The sequence below is a fragment of the Protopterus annectens genome, chromosome 3.part0, assembly GCF_019279795.1.
Source record: "Protopterus annectens isolate FY-2018-M chromosome 3.part0, PAN1.0, whole genome shotgun sequence".
Classification (NCBI taxonomy): Eukaryota; Metazoa; Chordata; order Ceratodontiformes; family Protopteridae; genus Protopterus; species Protopterus annectens.
The window spans coordinates 1,098,082,775-1,098,107,410 of NC_056731.1; the positions used below are offsets into that span (position 1 = coordinate 1,098,082,775).

Sequence of the window (24,636 nt, forward strand, 5' to 3'; positions counted from 1 at the left end):
TCCTAGCTGACAGGTTCAGCGCAAACTTCTCCCCCCCCCCTCCCCACCAAAAGGGCAAATATCTATCCCAGCCGAGTGCTGCCCCCCTGACATCTGAGATGCTCAGGTAAGAGCCGCCCTCTCCAAAGCAAAAAACACAACATCAATGGGACCAGATGGTGTCCCGGGCTGCGTCCTACATGAACTCAAAGAAGAGCTAAACCCAAACATAAAACTACTGTTCAGTCTCAGCCTTACTACAGGATATGTGCCCAAAGAGTGGCGTACAGCAACAGTGGTCCCTCTCCATAAAGTTGGTGCCTCAACGGATCCTGGAAACTATCGGCCCATAAGCCTGACTAGCTTGGTCTGCAAAGCTATGGAAAGGATCATCATGGACCTCATAAATAAAGATATTGGGGACCTACAAACACTGGATCCTACCCAGTTCGGCTTTGTTAAGGGCAGATCCTGCCTCTTAAACCTGGTTGATTTCTTTGAAACAGTCACCAAGGCCATTGACGAGGGGAAGGTGGTCCACACAGCCTACCTGGACCTCGCAAAAGCCTTCGATACAATACCCCACTCGGGCATTATAGATAAGCTCACCAGCTTAAATATAAACCCCTATGTCACTAGATGGATTGCAAACTGGCTCAAGGACAGAACCCACATGGTTAGAATTGCTGGAGCCATGTCAGACTCCAAACCAGTTACAAGTGGTGTCCCACAAGGCTCAGTCCTGGGACCTCTCTTGTTCGGTATATATTTCCCGGAGGTACAGGCCAACACGGAAGGACTGTGGCTGACCAAGTTTGCAGATGACTGCAAACTGGGCACCATAATCGACTCTCCAGCCGACACAAGCATCCCCCAAAAGGGCCTCATAGAAACAGACAACTGGTGCCAGAGCCATGGCCTCAAGCTAAATGCCAAAAAGTGTATAGTCATCCCCTTTGGCAAAAACAAAGTGCCCACAAATTACCACATAGGTGGAAATCCATTAAGTACAGAAGAAGTAATTAGGGACCTGGGGACCCAAGTTGATAGCAATCTCTCATTTGACAACCACGTGGCCAAAGTGGTTAGAAAAACATTTTATATAGCCCACCTAATCATGAAGGGATTCACATGTAGATCAGGGAGGTCATCGTGCCTCTTTACTCATCCCTCATCAGGCCCATAATTGAGTACAATGCCCCTTTTGGGATGTACCTTACCAGACACCTGCAGCAACTGGAAAGACCCCAAAAGTACCTCACCAAGAGGATCAAAGGGCTCAAACAGATGCCATATGCTGCCCGGTTAAAGAAACTCCAGCTCTACTCAGTGGCATACCGCCTGTTCAGAGGCGATCTGTGCCTGACGTATAAAGCTATGTCCAACCCGGAATTAATGGACATGCTGCACCTCAGAAAATCCAAATCCCATCGAGCTACGCTCGAGAGACTTGAACCTCAGCACTGAAATAAATAGGACATGCTGGAGGGACAGATTCATAACCCAGAGGCTCCCTTCACTCTGGAATAAAATCCCAGTCCAGGTTAGGCAGAGTCCCTCATTGACTCTCTTCAAGAGGAATCTTGATGAGTGGATGGGAGATCGTAGGTTTACCCCGGGTATCACTTCTGTGTCACTGTTAGATAGAGGCACAGTATACTAACCTCGAAAATGGGCATAGCAAAATACATTTAAAATGGGTGGCGAAAGCCAAACACATTCTGGCTAGGCTTATAAATGCCCTAGGGCAGATAGCCTAGTATGAACCTATGAACCTAAGAGCAGCAGATTTTTTTTTTTTGAGATCTGACTAATGCTTAGACTCAGAGGGTGGGATGAAAATCAGATGTGTGTGATGGAAATAAGCTTTTTCACCAAAAGAGTAATTAATAAATGGAATGCACTGACACTGATTTTGTCTTACTTCTGCAATTGACATATGTATGTGGTGACAAGTGATGGTGGTGAAGACAGGGAATACAAGCTGCATTATACATTTGCTAACTTTAATGAGATTAAATAGGAACATCTCCTTCCACTGGCAATCATTTTTTCGGTAAAAGAATAGTAAAAACAAAATCAGTTCAAGTAGCCTTGTAACAAAATGCCAACTAACTGAAATGCATAGAGTCTTTAAAATAATGATTTTTTTTCTGTTTTGAAAATTGATTTTGACTGTTAACTGATGAGTGTTTCGAGCTACAATTTTCTTTTGTAACTTTGCTATCCATTGGTTGTCAGCCATACCGCAGTAGGACATGCAGGGATAATTTGATAGGTGTACTTTAAGATAGTACATCCCACGGAAATATGGAAAATGTATTGTTATATTAGCAAATATTACATCTAGATTTAATTTATGTATACCATCATTTCTCATATGAGTATTCTGCTCATTTGAAGGTGCATCAGGCTGGTTTGACTTGTGATTATTCAGAACTTCCTCACCATGTCAGCACCGAGGAGGAAATTGATGGCCTCATAAGGGCTGTAAAGCATCTTTTGAAGAACATGCCTAAACCAACTCTAATCACTATTGCTAGGTGAGACAACTCTTGCCATAATTAATTTTACTTTTACTATCACTTTATGGAAGTTGCAGTATGACATTTATTATACTAAAATGCTGATACGAATATACACACGTAGTCATGAGCAAAGTATCTTGCAGCAGTTTGTAAGGAATGAAGTGTTTCATTTGCAAGCAGTGCTCTAGACCAAATGTCTGTAAGGAATGTCCACAATTGCATTTCGTATTACATACAGCCATTCTGGCTACAACATAGAATATGTTTGAAGTAGTGACTTGTGAATGAGTTACAGGCTGCTAACTTGGTTTTCATTCCAGCAAAATCGAGTTCAATTCTTTGGACACTTTGAAATTCGAGACACACTTCTACCCCACCAATTTTTTCCAGGATACCTTTGGAACAGGCAACTGTGCTTAATCAATCCTACATAGGTAACAGTGGCTAAATAAAAATTAGTCTTGTGTATCAAACAGTGGCTAAATAAATATACACACCTATTTATCCATCCACAGCAAACAATCATACAAAAATGGTTGTTTATAATATTGAAAAGATATTTTCTCATTATTCTTGGTCTGCTTTTTACAAGTTGACTTAGGAATGATGAGGTGCCTTGCATTGTAGTTAAATTTGTTCTTTTCCTTTATTCATTCCTGTGACTAGAAAATTGTACCCGTATTGTTTGTACTTTGTTTCAAATGTCTGTGTCCTGAGCATGATGTACAAAAATATTCAGAAATAATGTAGGTAATAGAGGGGACATTTAAGGAATACAAAACTTGCCGTTCCAAAACCTGTTTCAAGATTTTTCAAGAGTCCGTAATCCTTATTATTTGGATATAATAGTTCTAACAAGAACCTTAATTTTAGAGGCATTCATAGCTTACAGAAGCATTTTAAGAGGAATAAACGGTCTTCATAGGATTCCACCATTTCAGTGCAAAAAAACTTGCTACTGCCAATAGTGAATTAATTCATTCAATTGTTCCCTAAATACTACCACATCAGTCAACTTCAGGGTTACAGAGGGGCTGAAATCTTTGTGCATTTAGTGAGCGCAGGTTGTAAAACTATTCCTTGATGTCTTACCAACCTATTACAGGATGCACATGCAGTCACCCACCTAAGGGCAGTTTGGAGGTTCACTAGTTCACCTACATCATTTTGTTGGGATGTGGGAGTAAACCAAAAAGGCTGCATAAACAAAGGGAAGATGTGCAGTCACCTGACAGAAGATATCCCAGCTGAAAACTGAACTAGAGAAACAAGCACTGTCAATCACTTTTCCTGGAATGTGATGTTATGATGCCTTTCTGTTTTTTCACCTCTTTGTTATTTTTTGTTTTTTTTTTTAACACTTTTTTTATTGAATTATCACTTGTGACATAGACAAATTTACATTTGTACAAAAGTAATCAAACTCTATTAAATTAACAAACATTATACTACACATATATTGCTGTATATCATACAACCTAAGCAACATTGCATAAATTATTCAAATCCTGCCCCCTTTTTTTTTAAACAAGAAACATTTTTATTAAACTGTCACAACATAAGCGATCATACATTTATATAAATGAAAACAAACCACACCGACACAATCTTAGTGGCAAGCATTTTACCTCATAAACCATGTTGACACACTCCCATTTGCAAATATTATACATCACTTATAATCTACCCAGTAATTTTCAGTCAAACATTACACAGCACATTTAAGTTCTGTCTTCTTTTAAACCTCATTCATCCCCTGTATGTATTGTTCCCACAATTCCTAATTTTTTCCTATATACAGTAAAGTCTCACTTAATTGGCACCCATGAGGATTGGTAGATGCCAGTTAAGTGTGTGTGCCTGCTGCTTGAGATATGCTTTGCGATTTTTGAGTGGCTTGTATACCGGCATACAAGCATCAATGCATGAACAGAAGAGGATCCGTTTTGCAATTTTTGATTCGCAAAGTGGAGCCTCTTCTGTTCAGTGTGGAACAGCAGGCTCTTCCGCATTAAACAGAAGAGGCTTCCATTTGGGATTTTTGACTGGCTCATATGCCAGCATGCGAACCAGTCAAAAGTCGCAAACCTGAGCCACTTCTACTCAATGTAGAACTGTTCCGCACTGAGAAGAAGTACCTCCGCTTTGAGATTTTTAATTGGCTTGTATGCCGGCATATGAGCCAATCAAATGCCAGTTGCTTGAGTCCCGGGTAACTGGGAGTTTACTGCAGTTTGCACCTACTCTTTTCTAAAGATCTCAATTCCAGTTGTTTTATCTCCGTTACTATATTCACTACTTCTGTATAGTTGGTTTAGATTTTGATTTCCATTTTCTTGTAATTGCTTTTTTTGGCAGCCACCATAATTAGACACAGCAAGGCCTTATCATGTCTAGGTAATTCCGATTCTGTATCATAGCTCAGAAAAATCACCTCCATTATCAAATCAATCCGCCCACTCAGCATCTCCGACAGTGCATACCACAGGGAATCCTTAGTCTGCCAACCCACCGCACTCCCAGAAAATATGTTCCCAAGTACCTCTTTCTTCCCCATCACACCTCCAACATTTGCTGTCTACTTGAGGAAAAATTCTCTGGAGTCTACTTGGGGTATAAAAATATCTATGTAAACATTTCCAAGCAAAAGTCCTAAATCTTCTAGATTTTGTTGCAGATCTGGGAGACATACATACAGTGGATATAAAAAGTGTACACACCCCTGTTAAAGTGCCAGGTTTTTGTGATATTAAAAAAATGAAACCACAATAAATAATTTCAAGACTGTTCCCACCTTTAATGTGACCTATAGCCTGTACAATTCAATTCAAAAACAAATCTCTTAGGGGAATAAATATGAAAAATAAAAAATGTACAGTAAGCTGGTTGCATAAGTGTACACACCCTTAAAGTAATACTCTTCTTGGGTACACACCTGCCATCAATAAAAGAGACTCTGATTAACCCTAAATAAAGTTCAGCTGTCCTAGTAGGATTTTCCTGACAAACCTCATTGCCACAATCAACAGAACATGCTGGAGGGACAGGTTTATAACCCAGACTGCCCATGCTATGGAATACATGTCAAGCAGAGCACCTCACTGGCCCTCATCAAGAGAAATCTTGATGAGTGGATGAGAAATAGAAAATTCACCTCGGGGATCACTCCAGTGGCTCTACTCGACAGAGGCACTAGGAACTAAGGTCAGGTGGCATGATGCCAGTGTAATACAGTGGGTTAGGCTTGTAAAGGCTCCAGGGCCATTAGCCTAGCACACACCTATGAACCTGTTTACTCAGTTGCCTGCTACAGCAAAAGCCATGGTTTGCAGAGAGCTTACAAAGCATCAGTGGGATCTCATTGTTGAATCAGTCAGAAAAAGGGTACAAAAAAATTTCCACAGCATTGGATATACCATGGAAAACAGTGAAGACAGTCATAAAGCAGAGAAAATATGGGACAACAGTGTCATTGCAAAGAACTGGACGTCCCTCCAAAATTGATAAAAAGACAAGATAAAAACTGGTCAGGAAGACTGCCAAGAGACCTACAAGCATCACTGAAGGAGCTGCAGGAATTTCTGGCAAGTACTGGTTGTGTACTACATGTGACAACAATCTCCTGTATTCTCCATATGTCTGGGCTATGGGGTAGGGTTGCAAGACAGAAGCCTTTTCTTACACAGAAAAATATCCAGGCCCGGCTAAAATTTGCAAAATACGTCAAGTCTTCCAGAAGCATGTAGGAAAATGTGTTATGGTCTGATGAGACCAAGGTTGAAGTTTTTGGCCACAATTCCAAAAGGTAAATTTGGCGCAAAAGCAGCACTTCACAAAAGAACACCACCCCACGGTGAAGCATGGTGGTGGCAGTATCATGTTTTGGGGTTGCTTTTCTTCAGCTTTAGTCAAGGTGGAGGGAATTATGAAGAGTTCCAAATACCAGTCACTTCTGACCCAAAACTTTCAGGCGTCTGCTAGAAAGATGAAGAGGAATTTCACCTTTCAACATGACAATGACTCCAAGCATACATCCAAATCAACATAAGAATGGCTTCACCACAAAATTAAAGTTGTGGAATGGCCCAGACCTAAATCCAATAGAAAATCTGCGAGGTGACCTGAAGAGGGCTGTGTACAAGAGATGCCCTCGCAATCTGACAGATTTGGAGTGCTTTTGCAAGGAAGAGTGGGCAAATATTGCCAAGTCAAGATGTGCCATGCTGATAGACTCCTACCCAAGAAGACTGAATGCTGTAATTAAATCAAAAGGTGCTTCAACAAAGTATTAGTTTAAGGGTGTGTACACTTATGCAACCAGCTAATTGTACGTTTTTTTATTTTTTATATTTTTCCCCTAACAGATTTGTTTGTTTTTCAATTAAATTGTACAGGTTATAGGTCACATTAAAGGTGGGAAAAGTTTTGAAATGATTTATTGTGGTCTAATTTTTTTTATATCACAAAAACATGACATTTTAACAGGGGTGTGTACACTGTATATCCTCCCATTGTTTGTGCATTGCTTATCCAATCTCACTTCCCAGTCCTTTTTAACCTCCTGTAATTGATTCTTAGTTATCATGCAATATTTTATATGCTGTACTAATTATTCCTTTTTTAATGGCATCTTCTGTTCTAGATTCTGCTAAAAACTCTGCCAGTGCTAGTCTTTCGTTTAGGACCCCCTATTTCTTTCTCTTTTCCTATACTTTGACATCAATCCTTGATAGGGAAGGCAGTCTCTAACTTGCACTCCAAATAAATTTTTGGCCTCTTCTCATTCTTTTACCTTTCCCTGTTTAGCTATTTTCTCCCAGTACCTTGGTTCCTTTGCCAGTTTTCTCCAATAAATTTCAGCCCCCTCTTGCCTGTCTGTATCTCTATTTGCAGTCATCCCTATTGGCAGAATCTCCCTTCTCCATTCCTGTGTTGGCTTATTGCTTAGAATATTTTCTGCTACTTTATGGATATAATATTCTGTATGATTATTGTTATTCTTCTTAAAGGCCTGGATCCAAAATGCAAGTCTGTCATTGTCTCTCTAGTTTCCCCACTGTTTTAACATAATCCCTTTCCATACAACATAAATTTATTACTTGAATACTTTGAGCCCTTAGAATCAGACCTGCAAAATAAAACTGATGCACTGTACCAATCCATTACGGAGCGCTTCAAGTCTGAGGCTTGTATTAGAAAATTAAATAATATATCCATGCAGATTAACATCTATAGTGAGAGACTGAAACTCACTAAACAGCGTAAATTAATAAGGGACAATAATGACTTTAGAATGGGCAATATCTTTGTTTGGCCCAGAGACAATGTGAATAACACTACTTATACTGAACAGCGCAGTTCACAACAAACGGCAGAACCGGAAACCACAGATGGTTTGAATTTGGCGCCCTCAACAACGGCTACTGCTACTATTGATGAATTGAACGCACACAGTAGTGGTAACATCACAGGAGGGTTAGACTTTAACACACCCCCTCCGAATCAGCAAGCGCTTCAAAACACCGAAGACTCCCTTAGAATGGGGGCCATTCAACGAACAAGTACTAATTTTAACAGAACAGTAAATGCTTCAGCTCCTTTTCCAATAAGGATGGACAAGTTCACCAGAGGCAGATCAGCGAGCAGGGGACCAAGGAAACGGAAGTATTCCCAGGACAGACAGGGACAGCAGAAGAAGATGTGGAACTGACTCACCTGGTGTATAATTGCTCTGATTTTGTACTTTCTGATTCTGACTTTTCACTTCTGAATCGTGGTTTGAATTTTATCCCTTCCCAATCCAGCATATTGGCTGAAACGTTTACCGACTTGAGACTGTTTGCAAGGAAGATAGCATTGAAATTGTTTTTTAAAAACAAGGGTGAACTGGATTTAAATGAAGGTAATAATTATGTTATTACCAATGTATTTAAAAAGAAAAGCACTTTTTCTCCACAGTTACCTGCCCCAGTAGAATGTTTTGTCAGGTTATGTGAAAAAGATTTGTACAAATTCTATTCTGATAAACATGTTAAGAATAAGTTTTGTAACTTGAACAAATTAGAATTTGAATCAATTAAGAAACTAAGAATGAATAGGAACATTATAATAACTACAGCAGACAAAGGGGGTGGGGTACTCAACAGAACAGACTACGTAAATACTGTTGAAACTATGCTGAAAATCAACAGCACATATAAAGAAGTTAATATTGAAGTGATCAAGGTCATAATTAAAAATATACATGAGAATATTTATGACCTACTTATGTGCCGACAGATAAGCAAAGAAATGTATGATTTTTTATACATCCAAGAACCACTTGTACCCTCCTTTAAAGGACTGCCTAAAATACACAAAGAAATTGAACCCATACCTATGCGACCTATAGTGTCGGGTAGGAATTGGGCTACATATAATACCTCTGTATTTTTGGAAAAAATGCTTAGACCTTTAGTGAATAAAATAGAGACAATTCTGAGAGACACTGTACATTTATTAGAAGATATAGAGAAAATTCAAAAGGACAAGGCTCATACTGACACTCCCATATTGGCAACACTAGATGTATGCAATTTATTCACCTGCATACCTAATGAATATGGACTACAGGCCATTAGAGAATTAATGGTATGTATGAGTGGGTTCTCCTCAGACAGACAAATTCTGATTAACCAACTTATGGAAACTGTATTATCAAATAATGTTTTTACATTCAACAGTAAGTATTATTTGCAAACATGGGGAGTTGCCATGGGCACCCCATGTGCAAATACTTACGCGAATTTAGTCCTATATTACTGGGAACGAGAACATTTATTTAATAGTACTTGGATGAACAAAATACAGTTATACAGGAGGTTTGTTGATGATTTGGTTTTGTTATGGGTGGGTACAAAAACTGAATTAGAAGAATTTGTAAAATATCTAGAATCGACCACTGAGTTTTTCAGATTCACTCTTGAATGTTCAGATACTAATATAAATTTTTTAGATGTTAATCTTTACTTTGATAATGAGGGGCATTTAACTTCTAAACTTTACAGAAAGAAATGTTGGAGAAATACAATGATAGAATATAGCAGCATGCACCCTAGGCATGTGTTTTCAGGTGTGGTAAAAGGACAATTCTCTAGATTGGTGAGAATATGTAAAGACCCAATAATACTAAGAGAAGAAACATGCTTTATGGAAAAACTATTTAAAAAAAGAGGCTATGCTTCTAGGTTAATAGAAGGAATAAAGAATGACATCTTCTATACTCCATCTAAAAAAGATAGAAAAGACAAAAAAGATAGCAGAGTTGTTGATACACATGAGTTTGAAAATAGAGAATGCTTAACAACTGGTATATACCAGAACTGGACTTATAATACCAATAGGATTAGATATGTAATGAAATACACTAATGACACTGTAGGCATTAGGAATATTATCTATAAGAACTGGAACGTATTAACTATGGTGGAAGACATTCAAAGGGTGGTTGGCAACAAACCCAGTTTTATATTTCGTACATGTGATAACTTAAAAATGATTTTTTTCAGAGATGTTAATAACATAAGTAAAAGAACTAATAACAGTTTTGTGAAAAATGGAACATTTCCATGCATGAAATGTAATATGTGTCCATATATCACATCTATTCAGCATTTTAAACATCCAGATGGATTATCAGAATTTATACCTAAGGAACGTACAGATTGTAATACCATGAATTTAATTTATATGGCTAATTGTACGATATGTGAAGCGTTTTATATTGGTCTTACGAAGAGAAGATTTAAGGAACGTATATATAACCATGTGTATGACATTCGCAAAAGGAATGAGCTGAATGCCCTGGCAAGGCATGTTACTCTACACCCAACACATGAGTTTAAATTTAGGGTTCTACAGACAGTTAAAAGTAACCTGAGGATGGGAGACAATGAGAATTACTTAGCTAAGCTAGAATTGGATTGGATTTTTAGATTCGGGGCGCATATGACACCTGGTATTAATAACTACATCTCATTGAAACCTATTTTAGAAAGAAGATGAGTCTATTATAATATCCAATATGGGATTTTCTTTGATAATGCTATATACAAAGAGAATTCAGAAATAATTTTATTTCTATGTAATTAATATTTCATGGATGGTTAATATGAAACTATAGACATAGTATAAATAATTTTAGATAGATGTCAGTAATAATTTAATTCTTATAAGACTTCTTTTAGACCGAACATATTAGTTAACTAGTTTTTAATAAGATATTTGTATTTTATAACATATACATTTCAAGATATTTTTTAGATAGAATGTAATATCAGATTTTAGATTAGTATTATAGAATAGAATTTATGATATTTATACTCATATTTAATACTTTATAATTTATATCCAATAATTCAGACATCAATTGATTCATATATTCAAGTAATATATTTAAATGTAATGTAAACATTATTTGGCGAACAAGCTCTAGCAATTATTTTAAGAGATGAAAATCGATTATTGTTGAGAATTATGGATGGAGGTATAAATTGCACCTCGGGCATACTATAAATATGAATGTAAACATTATAATTATAATTATTAAAATATTCACTAAAATCATTAGAATTATTAAAATATTTTAGCAAAGGTATATAATGAGTAGGAATATTAATAGACGTTTATACATATGATTAGTTAATGAATGTTTTTAAAATTTTATTTACGTAAGAAAACTTCCATGTGAAGTTTTGTATAAAGTCTGCGTTAAGGAATCATATTGTTGCAGGGCTTGCAATGGTGAATATCTTTGACTGAATCTGCTATTTGCATGGTTACAAAGCCTGCCTGCAAACATCTTGCGATTTATTTTGATATACATATGTTGCAGAAGTGTAGAGAGGCAACAAGAAGGACTTATTTATATAGAACGATCCGTTCGTTCCATTTAACTATTTGCATGGTTATAAAGTCTGCCTGCAAACATTTTGAGATTTATTTTGATACACATTATGTTGCAGAAGCGTAGAGAGGCAATAAGAATGACTTTTTTATATAGAACGATTTGTTCGTTCCATTCATTTATTTATTTAACATTATGGGCTTGTTAGAGTGACTATGAATTTTGAAATGATTACGAAGCTAAACTAATGAAGACAGAAACCCTAGTTAGCAGACATTATAAACACTCTCAATGATATATACATATTTTTTAAAGCATAATAACACAGATCTGTTGTTGTTATTATTTATTTATTTTCATATGGTTTTGAATTTGATGGCTGAGCCGTAGGCTTGAAACTGTGAACGTTAATAATAGCAGATTTCAAGCTTAAAAGCACTGATGCACTTTATAATTATATGATTATTTAATTGGATAATTATTAATTAATTGATGCAATTGAATGAATTATTTTACAATATTTAAAGGGCATGCTTGAATGGTTTAGATAGATCTGAAGAAGCGTGCATAGTGCACGCGAAAGCGCTCATCTCTCTTTTATTGTTTTGTATATGTCTATGGAATAAAGTAGGTTTATTTTATCAAAGCTGAATTCGTGATTTAACTACAATCAAGTTCTCGTGGTGTGTCCTACAGTTTCTCAGTTGTTACGATTTTCTCATTTTTGCTGGTGGGACACTTTGGGATAGCAGTGCTATTTCATTCTATAATCCCTTTCCACTTTGAATTATATTTTTCTACTCATGCTATGTATAGGAGCCTTAACTGTGTAGCTGTGAAATACCCCTTCAAATTGGGTAATCCCAGTCTGTCCTGTTGTCTTGGAAGAATCAGCATATCCCACTTGATGCTTACCCGTCTTCCCCTCCCAGATGAAATCCTTCAGCTCTTTAGTAATTGCTACCCACAACTTCTCCTCTGGTTGGTAAAAATATGCCTGACCTGTGCATAAGACTAAATGGACTAAAAATATTTTGACTGCTTGTATCTTACTGTGCATATACATATAACAAAGCTTCCATTTTCTCAGTTTTTGTGTTCTCTTTTATTTAGTCTCTTTCCACATATACGTAGCTGCCACACCAGAATCATTTAATCCATACTCTTAAGTATTTCATTTTATTTCCCCATAAATATGGATATTGCTGAACCAGTTTGTATGTGGGTATATAATTTACCACTGTTGTCTTTGTTTTAGCGTCATTAATTTTGTATTCTGAAAAGATTTGAAACTGTCTCAAAATGTTCCACAACACTGTAATGTCTCTTTCTGATTTTATTATCTACAAATAGAACAAGCTTTTCTCGACTAACATACTAGTTGTATCCTTGATTTTCTGAGTGCCTTATTTTCTTTGCCAGTGGTTCTAAATATATTGCAAATAACAAAGGGGAAAGAGGACACCCCTGCCTGGTTTCTCTGCTCAAGCCGAAATTATCAGTGGACCCCACCCACTTTATTTTTCGCCTTTCGATCCCTCATATATCCTTCCTAATCAACCTTATACTTTTTTCAGAAAATGCAGATGCTTCCATTGCATTGCTTATGAAGTCCCAGCTTACTGTGTCAAATGTTTTCTCTGCATCAAGACCCACCAACAACAATGGTATCCTCTTACAGTCTGCTTCCCTCTGGATCATCAGTATTTTGTTAATGTTGTTGTGCCCTCCACAAAACCACATTCATCCATATCTATCAATTTCAGTATTACTTTTGTCATTCTTTTAGCTATTATAGACATGAACACTTTATAATCATGGTTTAGTACTGAAATGGGCCTGTATGAAGCTGGGTCTAATGGATCCTTACTCTCTTTAGGTATTACAGCTACCACTGCTTTCTTCCAGGATGTTGGTACTTCTCCTCCTCTTAAAATAATGTTAAACATAACCTTCCAAATCTTTATCAGTCTTTTCCTTAATAGCTTCCAAACTTCCACAGGAATGCCATCTATTCCTGGGGAATTTCCTGTAGATTGGTTATACATCGTTTTTTATCTGTTCCTAGCCTAACCGTTAGTAATTGAGCCTCATCTGAGTATAACCTTGAGGTATTTAATTATTCCATAAACATTTCCATTTGTTTATTTTCTCAGTTTTCATATTTCTCTGCTTTATATAGTATTTCCAAAATATTTCTAATACCTGCACAGGATCTCTTGTTGCCTTCCTTGTTATAGGCTTTCTAAGCGTGGGTATAGCCATTTGTACATTCTGTTGCCTGAGTCATTGTGCTAAAAGTTTTTGTGCTCTACTGTTATCAAAAAACAGTTGCTTAACAGCAGTCTTTCTAAACTTGTGCATCTTATTGAGGTAATCCCTTATTTTCTGCATAGCATTTTGCAGTTGATACTCTTCTTGTTCTGTAATATTCCCCCTGTTCTGCAATACTTTAACATTTGTCAGCCTCTCTGAATAATTCTTGTTACTTCTGAACCATAACTTCCTTTCTTTTATTTCCACCCTATTTTTAAACTCCACCTTAATTTTATCCCACTCCCTAGCTATATTTTCAGAAGAAATTTCTATCCTCTCTAGTAGCTCCTGAATAATCTCCACTTCCCATTCCTTAAATTCCTCTTTTTTCAGCAGATGGGTGGGAATGCGCTATTGTCTCATTTTTCTTTCATTACCCTATGTTTTTATTTTAGTTATTAATGGCTCGTGATCAGAAATAGTTATTGGTTGCGTATCAAGACCTTCAATTTAAATGCACGTGTTCTCTTAAATGTAAATTCTGTCTAGCCTAGGCCTGTTTTTATGTCTTGGGGAGTAATATGTAAATTCACTTCAAACTGCTGTTACTGAATTCACATGTTCCATGCCAAATATTTTTATGAATTTTTTCAAAAGTCTACCGTCCTGTTATGTGTTCCCTTCTGTGCCCCAGACACATCTTTGTTGTTGCAAATCACATTCCCATTCCCCACCTGTAAGTAATATTCCTTGCTGAAAACTGATTATTTCCCCCAGAATTTTCTTAAGCTCCATTATCGCAGTTTTAGGTGGAATATAAATGCGTGCCAGTACAATCCTCCTCCTCTGCCAGTAGCTCCTTAGCATTAAAAATCTGCCATTATTATCTTTTTTTATCCTCTTTTATCATTATTGAAGCTCCTGATGTAGTTAATATAAGTACTGATCTTTTCCTTTGTCCCAGGTATTCTGCTGAATAACCATCCTGGAAACCTTTCTTTATCAAATTCACATGTTCATTTATTTCTAAGTGTGTCTGTTTGCACTCTGTATTTTTAATGTAGTTCACTGCTTTTTTTTTTTTTTTTATCGGTGAGACCGTTGACATTTAAAGACATTACAGAAAGCATCATTGCATTAAAAAGTTTATTCCCACCTTTTATGTATAACACCTTGTATGTTAAGTGTCTAGTTCCAGCTTTTGTGTTATATGCATACACTGTTTATGACATGTTGAACGTTTATACATTTGTTTCTTGTCATATCCATTTGAGCCTGTCACATCTTACAAAACTTTTTTTTTATTATTGAAAACCCTCAAACAAAACAAAAAAAAACACACCCCAGTACCCCCCTAAAACCTATTAACTTAATACTAACACACAAAACTATGTACATCTTCAAATACTGAAGTTTTACCCTACTGATAGCGACAAAAGTCCAAAACTAACAGCCACAATCCCAGACTTGAATTAACTTAAAAAAAAGGTTAAACATGCTAAGATGCATGGTGCAGCCTGTGCTTCTACTAAGTGCTAATTGATTTTGTCTTTTCCTTGTTGCTCTCCCAACTGGGAAACCCCTTGAATGCTTTCAGAGAACACTATGTTTTGTGTGCCTGTCTCTCTCGATTGTCTCAGTAGATGTTTTTTCAGCAACTTCCTTTGATTAATTTGTTGCCTTGACCATATGTTGTAGAAAATGCTGCAACAGTTTTCAGATGGAAATAGCACAGAATTTCAGTGAATGTCAGATTTTTTGCAGAGGAGTTGTAAAATTAGGTGCATATTGGAAACTAATATAAAACTGATTAACTTACTTTTTCTTTATGTTTTGGCACTGTTAAGCATCCAGATTATGAAAAAACACTTTCAGAGGAGAAAAAATGATATTTCTATGTAGTTATCATTTAGAGCAGGAGTGTCCAACCTTTTGGCTTGCCGGGGCCGCATTGAGTGAACAGAAATTGTCTTGGGGCTGCATATAAAATATATCATATAGTTAACTCTTTCACTGCCACAGGAGACCAAAGTCGACCTCCTGGCTATACTGTAGGTGCATTCGAACAATTAATAAATGTAATAAATGCCTAATATTTGCCTTAAAATTCTAATTCTCATTCTGATTTTAATTCTCTAATCTAACAGTTAACTCTAACATCTTAGTTAATATATAGATTTTTTTAACAAATAAACAGATATTCACTACAGCACTTGCATTTCTCACTGGGAAAACCACTCCAGCAGTCCACCTACATACAGTGTCAACATTAGCAGTCCTACAATACTATAATCCACAAAAATAAGCTGACAAATTTGCAATAAAGTAAAGAATTCACATTACTGACTTAATAAAACAATTCTGAATAAGCTACAAGAGGGTCTCACCCAAACAAATGACTGGTGCCAGAAACATGGCCTCAAGCTAAATGCTAAAAAATGCACAATCATCCCCTTTGTGGAGAGTGATGTCCCCACACATTATCACATTAATAACAGTGTTGTAAGCACGCAATCAGTCGTGAGGTGCTTGGGCACCCAGGTTGATAGAAACCTGACTTTTGACCACCACGTTTTCTCCGTTGTACGGAAAGCTTTTTACATGGCCCACCTCATTAGTAAGGGTATCTCATCCAGGGACAAGGAGGTCATAACATCCCTGTATTCTTCCTTTACAAGAGCAATTATTGAGCGCAACACCCCTTTTGGCACATGCCTCAGCAAAACACCATGCCAAAAGAAGACTACAACCATTTCTGACAAAAAAGGTCAAAGGACTGAGTTCACTTAGTTATCCAAACAGACTAAAAAGCTTCTTGCTTTCCTCTATCTCTCACTGGCCACTATAAATTTCATCATTGGCTTGCTTTCCAGGCTAAGAAAGATCCTACCTTAAGAGACTTCCTCTACCTCAGAAATACTGGTTATACTTAAAACGCTCACTACAAAGACCACAGCCTTCACTGCAACATAAACAAGCCACTTTGTATGGACAGGTTCTTGACAAAAACTTTCAACTTCTGTAAAAAGCTCCTCTCATTCAACAATGTAGTTCAACAACACTACAACTGGATGGATAGCCATGAATACACTCCTTAAGTAAGTAGCATAGCCTTCATCAAACCGGAAGGAAAATCCACATACTAAACTTTTCCAGCTGGATGGCTATACTGTCTAAGAAGAGGGGCCTGTTTAACTAAGAATTCCATTTGCAAAAATATATTCAGTATACATATTAAATCTCTCTCTCTCTTATACACACACACACACACACACACACACACACACACACACACACACACACACAGAAAAGGAACCCCTACTTGTAAAATAGGCAACCTTAGTAATCACATAACACAGTCTCACTGATTGAAATTGTCTGGAAGTCAAAATATCTGAAAAAAATCATAATAGAAATGGATTCCTCCATGCAATTTCCCACCACCAAAAGGACCATCAATAAATCAACAAATAACTGCTCAGCAAAAATTAAATCAATAAGAAATCTATAAACTCTCTAAGATCATATTACATACTGGAGTAAACATATAGCTGCCCTCCAGTCTAAAGCCATTTGACATTGAGACATTTTAATTTGTGCAGAAGTTATTCACAGACTAATCGTTTACTAATCTGTAATGCTGACCATCGCTTTTGAAAAAAAACAAATTCCCACACTTTGTCAATAGCTCAAAGTGAAGAAAGGATTACTTTTTTTACTTATTATGTATTTATTTAATTTTGGAAAACATCTTTAAAACTGTTAAATTGATCACACACCCAGAAACACAGAAAAGTTATTGTGATAAGTAAGCCACAGACTGCTGCAAGAAATCAGTCACAGCACACTATGCTTACATCTGAACCAATGAAGCATATCTGTCAATTCCAAAAGAATTAAAGTAGTGTAATAAGAAAGTTATTTGCAAGGTTACATGGCAGTTTATATTGAAAATAAGTGGAGATATTAAAAACGCTCTGTTTCTCATAATTATGCTGAAAAGTCTTCCAAGGTAAATACAACCTTCTGATTTAGTATGGAACCATACCGCTCAACCTTAGAGCAAGAATTCTGGACAAATACAATTGGGACACAGGCCCAAAAATAGTTATGCATCACAGACACCATTGAAACAAGTGCAGCTGCAATCATTATACATCATGTATAATGTTTCTATCCCATTATTGTCAGTTAAACATTATATGGCTCATTCAATCCTGCCTTCTTTTGCAACAAAGAAAACTATACTTTGAAATGACAAATCCATTAAAAATAATAAAACACATTGGCTCCATATCCTGCAACTTCCTACCTGCAAACAACCACAGAGCTTTCACTAAAACTAGGTCTGCTTATTTCCACAGAATGACACCTCTCCCTAATTAAGTCTAATGGTATACAATCTACCAGGATCTGGACTACCTGAAATAAATTAAATTTTGGCCTGTAAATTGCAAGTACACTTTGTTTAACTACATTTCAAAGCCCATTTGCTGTATTTTTTCAGTAACATCCCAATATCTATTTCCAGGTCACTTTACAAGACATTGGCAGTGGTAGACTTAGCATCCTCCAGATCCCTACAGGACCACACTCATACTGCTAACATTGTCCATTAAATGTAAATATCCATCCACTGTAAATGGCAAGAAGCTGTGTCTTAAAAAAATCTATTTTTGGCATTCCTAGTACCCAAGTATCAGGTTTTGAAACAAAGAAACATATTCTCCACAGTTTGTAAGTCTCTGTCTTTAATAATCATCTACTATTGCAGTACTCCCAACATAAACACACACATACACACTAAAATCCCCAACATTTAAAAAATGACATTGTGCCCACTTGATTTGCCAGTATTGATGATCCACCAAAGATATGCTTACTGTTTCCAATCTACCACTGCTTAGAACCCACCAATGACAAGACAGTACTGGGTGATTTTTTGTTTTTCAAAAAAAAAAAAAAAACTTTATATGCTACAGTCCCACATTAGTCAATCCATTACTGACCCATTAACCCTAGGCTGCTGTCTTCTTCTTCATCACTGGGACTGCATTACCTTGGATGACTACTTTTATTTCCTAAGCAAAAGACACAAATTGGAAGATGAGGCAAAAATCCAGACATTCTTTGAAAATCCATACAGTTGGGAGGTATGATTTCATATTCAATACAACACTCTCCCTGTCAGAAAAGCTGCAATTTAATGAAAGTGTACTTTTAATGTAGGATGCATTTGTGAGCTAACTTTTTTGTATGTTAGCCTCTTTGTGCATGTGTCTCTCTCTCTGTCTCTCTGTCATGCACACATAAACACACACACACTTCTACTTTCATGCACACAAACATTCTGCTTTCATGCATGCACTCACTCACACCATACTTACCTATTAACACAGGTTAAGTGCTGTCTCTTTAAAAGGCAATGGCAGCAAATCCATAGACGAGTCCCTCTTCAGCAAGAACACACACACATTGATTCTTTGGCACGAAATAATGGCGAAAACACACAGACCCTTCTTTGGCACAAAAAAATAAAAACTACAAGGATGCTTTGGTGCATGCGCACACTGATGTTAGAGTTACAGGTCACGGCCGTGAAAAACACAACAAAAATGTGTTTTGGGGCATGCGTACATCAATGTTGGAGTTAGAGGTAGAGGGCCGCATGGCAGAGCTCTGAGGGCCGCAGGTTGGACACATCTAATTTAGAGGAATCTTTCACCCACTCTTCACACAGAAAATTTGCATTGTTGAATAGACTGTACAGACTTCATTTTCTCAAACAAATAAAATATTTTTCCTTGTCAGTAAGAAATATGTTCTTTATATGTTAACTGGAAGAATGAGGGTAGGTCACAGCTGCTTGCAAACAGCTTGTGACAAAATCCCATTCTATGGGGAAGTGTACATATTTTCCTGGAACACTTTAGTCAGCTGAAAGAGCAAATTCACGACAGTGTGGTATTCCTACATCTGGCTGTGTATACTTAATAGACTGCTAAAGAAGAAGTTGTCTTTCTTGTAAAACCACGGCTTACAGCTACAGTATAAGTCACCATCTTATTCCAGATTTGCTGCTTTCCAAAATCCAATTGTAGCAGTTAATTGAAGGTGTTCCTGCATCTGGTCATCCGATCTTAAATTCAGAATGTACTTGTCCATAATACTGTGTGCCTTATTGGTTTCACTGTCTGATGAGGGACTTGAATGCTGCTTAACTCATTCAACTTAGTGTTGCCTTTAGGTGTTTTTCTAGGATCATTTGAATGACACTTTTTTAACTCTTTCAATTGCCAGTTCATTTTCATATTGATGTTAATTGCAAAACCATGTTGCATACAAGCTACTGGAAGCAGTCAGTATAAAGCTTACGTGATGGGAAAACTGTTACCATTGATACTTAATCTCTTACCGCTAAAATGATATTGTTGCTCATGTAAGTAATTATGCACAGTCAAACATCTGATATTTCTGTAAATGCCTCCAACATGGAATCATCATGAACAGAGTTACTGAGCTTTATATGGACTAACAGAAATGCTGAGAGTATGAATCTGTCTTCATCAGTTACCGACTGATGCACTGGACTCTCTACAGAACTTTACAGAAATTAAAATCCAGTTTGAGAGGGAATCGAATGCCTATGTAAAGATAAGTTGACCTGAATAGTTTTGATAGCAAGTGTATAATGTGAACTTCTTTGGAGTCTCAGGAAGTAGTTGTTGAATATTTGAGAGCTGGACACAGTGGTCAATCTTTGATCATGACCATTTACGTTAAAGCAAATAAATAACTTTTTGCAGAGCTCCCATAAATGTAGAGTTAATGATGTTTAAAAATTCCTAGTCTTCTATTTTATGTTTCTGAAACAAATGCTTAACACAGATGTCCTTCAAGGATGCATCTGCAGTCCTTACAAATGGGTTGTCCTGTCGTCAGGCAGCCCCTCGGTCGGCCGGATTCCAAAGTCTGGGTCTGGCCTCGGCTGGTGTCGCACTTCACCCGACGTCATAGCTGCAGTTCTTCGGGTATAAAGGCATCAGCCGACGCCATTTTCCTCAGTCTTTCTTGCCGCGTGGCGCCCGAAGCAGAAGCTGTTCGCAAGTGCCGGTCGGTCAGATCCAGAGATTACTACTACCGAATACTACTTCGAAGACTTCTAAAAAGCTAAGTACCCCGTTGGGGACTCTTTCTTGCCTCAGCCGATGTCAGAAAAAGTGAATAACTGTTTAACTTGTGGGAAACAAATACCTCATAAAGATTTCAACTCTTACTGCTTACCTTGTTTAGGCCCAGACCACGACGTAGCAGCTTGTTTAGCCTGTGCTTCTTTCAACCGACGGACGCTTAGACGTCGGTCAGAGTTTGCTGAACAGTTTTTCGGCTCATATTTCGCGTACATTATGCCATCGGATCCTCCGACTTCACAAGTTGTTAAGAAACGCAAAGAAAAGGACCGACACTCGTAGTCCGCGGTTTCGGCCGAAACCGCAGTTAAGCAAACCGCGAGTGTCTCGGTTTCGGCCGAAACCGAGCAAGCGGTTCTATCTTCAGCCGAATCCATGACTACTACCGAGGCCCCTTCTAACCTGGTTGAATCGGCCTCTGAAATTCAACCTGCTACTGTGGTTTCACAAGAATTATCGGACACCATCCCCTTGGATGTTTCGACACCTGCACGTGGTGCTGCTAGGCCTCCTGCAGCCATGTCCATAAAGGCCTTTGCCAGGGCTAAAGCAGCCAAAACTTCTAAGTCTGTGCCTGTTAAGCCCCCCTCTCACAGGCCCAGCTCCAGTTCCCAAATGCTTACTCTGGCAGAGGATCTCATCTCTTTAATAAGGGGATCCCAACCTCATCCAGACAGGGCCTCTCAACCTCCTCCAGAAAAGAGACCTAGAGCAGAGCCCCCTGAGCCAGTGTCCTCAGATGATGCTTCTGATGATTCAGACAATACAGACCATCCAGAGGCTCCTTTTTCTCCTTATGAAGACTCCGATGCTGAGGAATCGATTCCTTCTGCCTCTCCACCAGAGGAATTTTCCTTTGGGGAAACCTTACATGCCATGAGGGAGCAATTTCAATGGCAGGGGCAAGATTTCTCAGATTCAAGGAAAAGGCTTAGGACTTTTTTGCATTTACCACAACATAGGCCTTTAGCTATACCTCCAGTTCTTACTGTTGTAGATGATGCATTTAATGATGCTTGCACTGCTCCTGATACTTTGCCTCCAGCCCCTGCTAAGCCCGATAGGTTCTACAGGGTCCCGGACACACATCATCATTTATACAAGGCTCCTTTTGCAGATCCCGAGACTATCTCCCAGGGGCCTAAGGCAGTAGCTTCGACCTCAGTTAAAAATCCCCTTCCCTCGGAAAGGGAATCCAGGTCCTTAGAGAGATGGGGTAAAAAAGTATACACCTCTGCTACTCTCTCAGCTAGGGCATTGAACTGTCAGTTTCATATGATCCAATACCAGGAGTTTATGCTTGATCAGTTAACTAAGAAACTGTCCTCTGATGACTCTTTAGATAAGAAATATGTTCTAGAAATGGTGCATAACATTCAGCAGGTTAGTAACCATTCTTTAAAATGTGGCTATGATGCACTGGAGGCTTCCTTTAGATCAGCCATGACTGGCACAGTTATCAGAAGGCATGCATGGTTGAAAGAACAGGTCTTGCCGGATCATGTTAAAGCAAAACTATTAGATGCTCCTATGGATAAGGTCAATTTATTTGGTTCTCCTGCTCAGCAGGTACTGAAGAAAATGGAAGAGAAGGCAAAATCTGTACAAACAGTGAAAGATTTCTTACAGGTTCAGCCTCCAAGGTTTAGCAGGAACTGGCCTTCCAAAAATTGGTCCTTTCCAGACTCCTCTAAAACACAGAGAGGCAGGAACAGGCGTTCAAGAGGCAGAAGCCAATCCAGAGGAGGTACCTACAGGGGACGCCAGTGGCAAGGTAACAACCAGCGAGGCACAGACACAACTACTACCACTGCAACAGGACAATCACAGTGACTTGGCTCTGGCACCGCCTACCAGGGAACAAATAGCAGCACCCTTAGGCGGAAAGTTAGCCTTATTTTCAAAAAACTGGCACTGCATCACAAGAGACAAGTGGATTTTGCAAACTATAGACCGGGGCTACAGGTTTCATTTCCATACTTTACCAGGAAAAAGAGGAATGCCAAACCTACCACCAAATCAAAAGACAGAAGCTCTAAAACAAATAGCTCAATTAGCAAAAATGAGAGCTGTGGAAAGGGTACCATCTATGGAACAAGGAAAGGGATTTTACTCCAGACTCTTCCTGGTACCAAGAAAAGAGAAAAATTGGAGGCCTATTCTCGACCTGTCCGCTTTAAACACATTCATCATTGTTCCAAAATTCAAAATGCTGACCCTACAGCAACTTCTTCCCATGCTGGGCAAGGAGTCTTGGCTGGTGACTCTAGATCTCAAGGAGTCATACCTGCACGTCCCCATACGACCAAATTGCAGAAGATACCTCAGATTTCTTGCAGGATCAGAGCATTATCAATTCTCAGCATTGCCCTTTGGCTTATCTACTGCGCCCAGAGTGTTCACGAAATGCCTGGCATCAGTAATCGCTCACTGCAGGCTTCAGGGAATCCAAATATATCCATACCTGGACGACTGCCTGATACAAGCGGACAACAGAAACAAGCTAACAGAAGACTTACAAAGAGTCATTTACTTACTGCAAGCCCTGGGATATACAGTCAATATAAAAAAAATCAAGACTAACACCATCCCAAAGAATAACCTTCTTAGGTGCAGAATTAGACACAACAAAACAGATGGAATTCCTAACTGCAGAAAAACAAGAACAACTTCCTCTCTACTTCTTGGCATTAACAAAGCAGAACCAACTAACAGCAAGGAAAGTACTGCAGACCTTGGGCTTCATGGCATCCTGCATAATCCTGGTCCCTCATGCCAGACTACATATGAGAAAGCTACAGTGGTACCTGAAGAATTTATGGTCTCAACACAGGCACAGCCTAGAAACCGAAATACCACTAATCCCATGCCTGAAACAAGAGTTCCTATGGTGGGCTCAGGCATGTCAGTCAAACCCCGGTTTGCCCTTTCACAGCATTCAACCAAGCCAAACCATCACAACGGACGCCTCAGACTTCGGTTGGGGGGCCCACATGCTGGACAAGTGCATACAAGGCTTATGGACTCAAGATCAGCTGCGCCTGCACATAAATCAAAAGGAAATGCTGGCAGTAAAACTGGCAATCCAGAATTTCAGACCATTCCTCCAAGAAGGGCAGTTGATGATAAGGACAGACAACACCACAGTCATGTGGTACATCAACAAACAGGGAGGCACTCATTCATACCCTCTATGCCGGATGGCACTGGACCTATGGAATATGGCTCTGAGCTACAACATTCAGTTACAAGCAATTTTGTACCGGAAAAGAAAACATCCTAGCAGACATATTAAGCAGAACTACCGGATGCTCACGAATGGATGCTACACCCGGACATCTTCAAGGCCATCACAAGGAAATGGGGACTACCACAAATAGACCTATTCGCATCCCCACTCAATCACCAGCTCAAGAAATTCTGCACAAGGACATACCACCCACTTGCTTGGAAGGTGGACTCTCTATCCTTCAGTTGGAAAAACCTGACAGCATATGCATTCCCACCTCTTCCTTTGATGCACAAGGTGCTATTGAAAATCAAAGAGGAACGTCCAAGGATCATTCTGATAGCTCCAGACTGGCCAAGACAACATTGGTACCCATTACTGAGGAGCATGTCTCGGGGACAAATGTGGACACTACCCCTGATTCCATTGCTGTTAACTCAGAGCGGCTACAACACCCTGCATCCAAACCTGAAAACTCTGCAGCTGACTGCCTGGAACATTACATAAGAGCAACTAACCCAGATTTATCCCAAAGGGTTAAAGACATTATCCTTGAGGCCCGCAGACCTT

The 24,636-nt window shown here is 38.4% G+C and overlaps 1 protein-coding gene across 2 annotated transcripts in view; it reads left to right on the forward strand.

Moving 5' to 3' along the window:
- CCHR3.PART0H5orf22 (chromosome chr3.part0 C5orf22 homolog) overlaps positions 1-24,636 on the forward strand; it is a 313,287-nt gene that overhangs the window by 207,243 nt on the left and 81,408 nt on the right. Inside the window, exon 8 of one of the 2 annotated variants that reach the window (XM_044065334.1) lies at positions 2,383-2,522. The exons of the other annotated variant lie outside the window; for it this stretch is intronic. Coding sequence (XP_043921269.1) covers positions 2,383-2,522 — 140 coding nt within the window. The remainder of the gene's footprint in view (positions 1-2,382; positions 2,523-24,636) is intronic. 2 annotated transcript variants of the gene reach the window in all.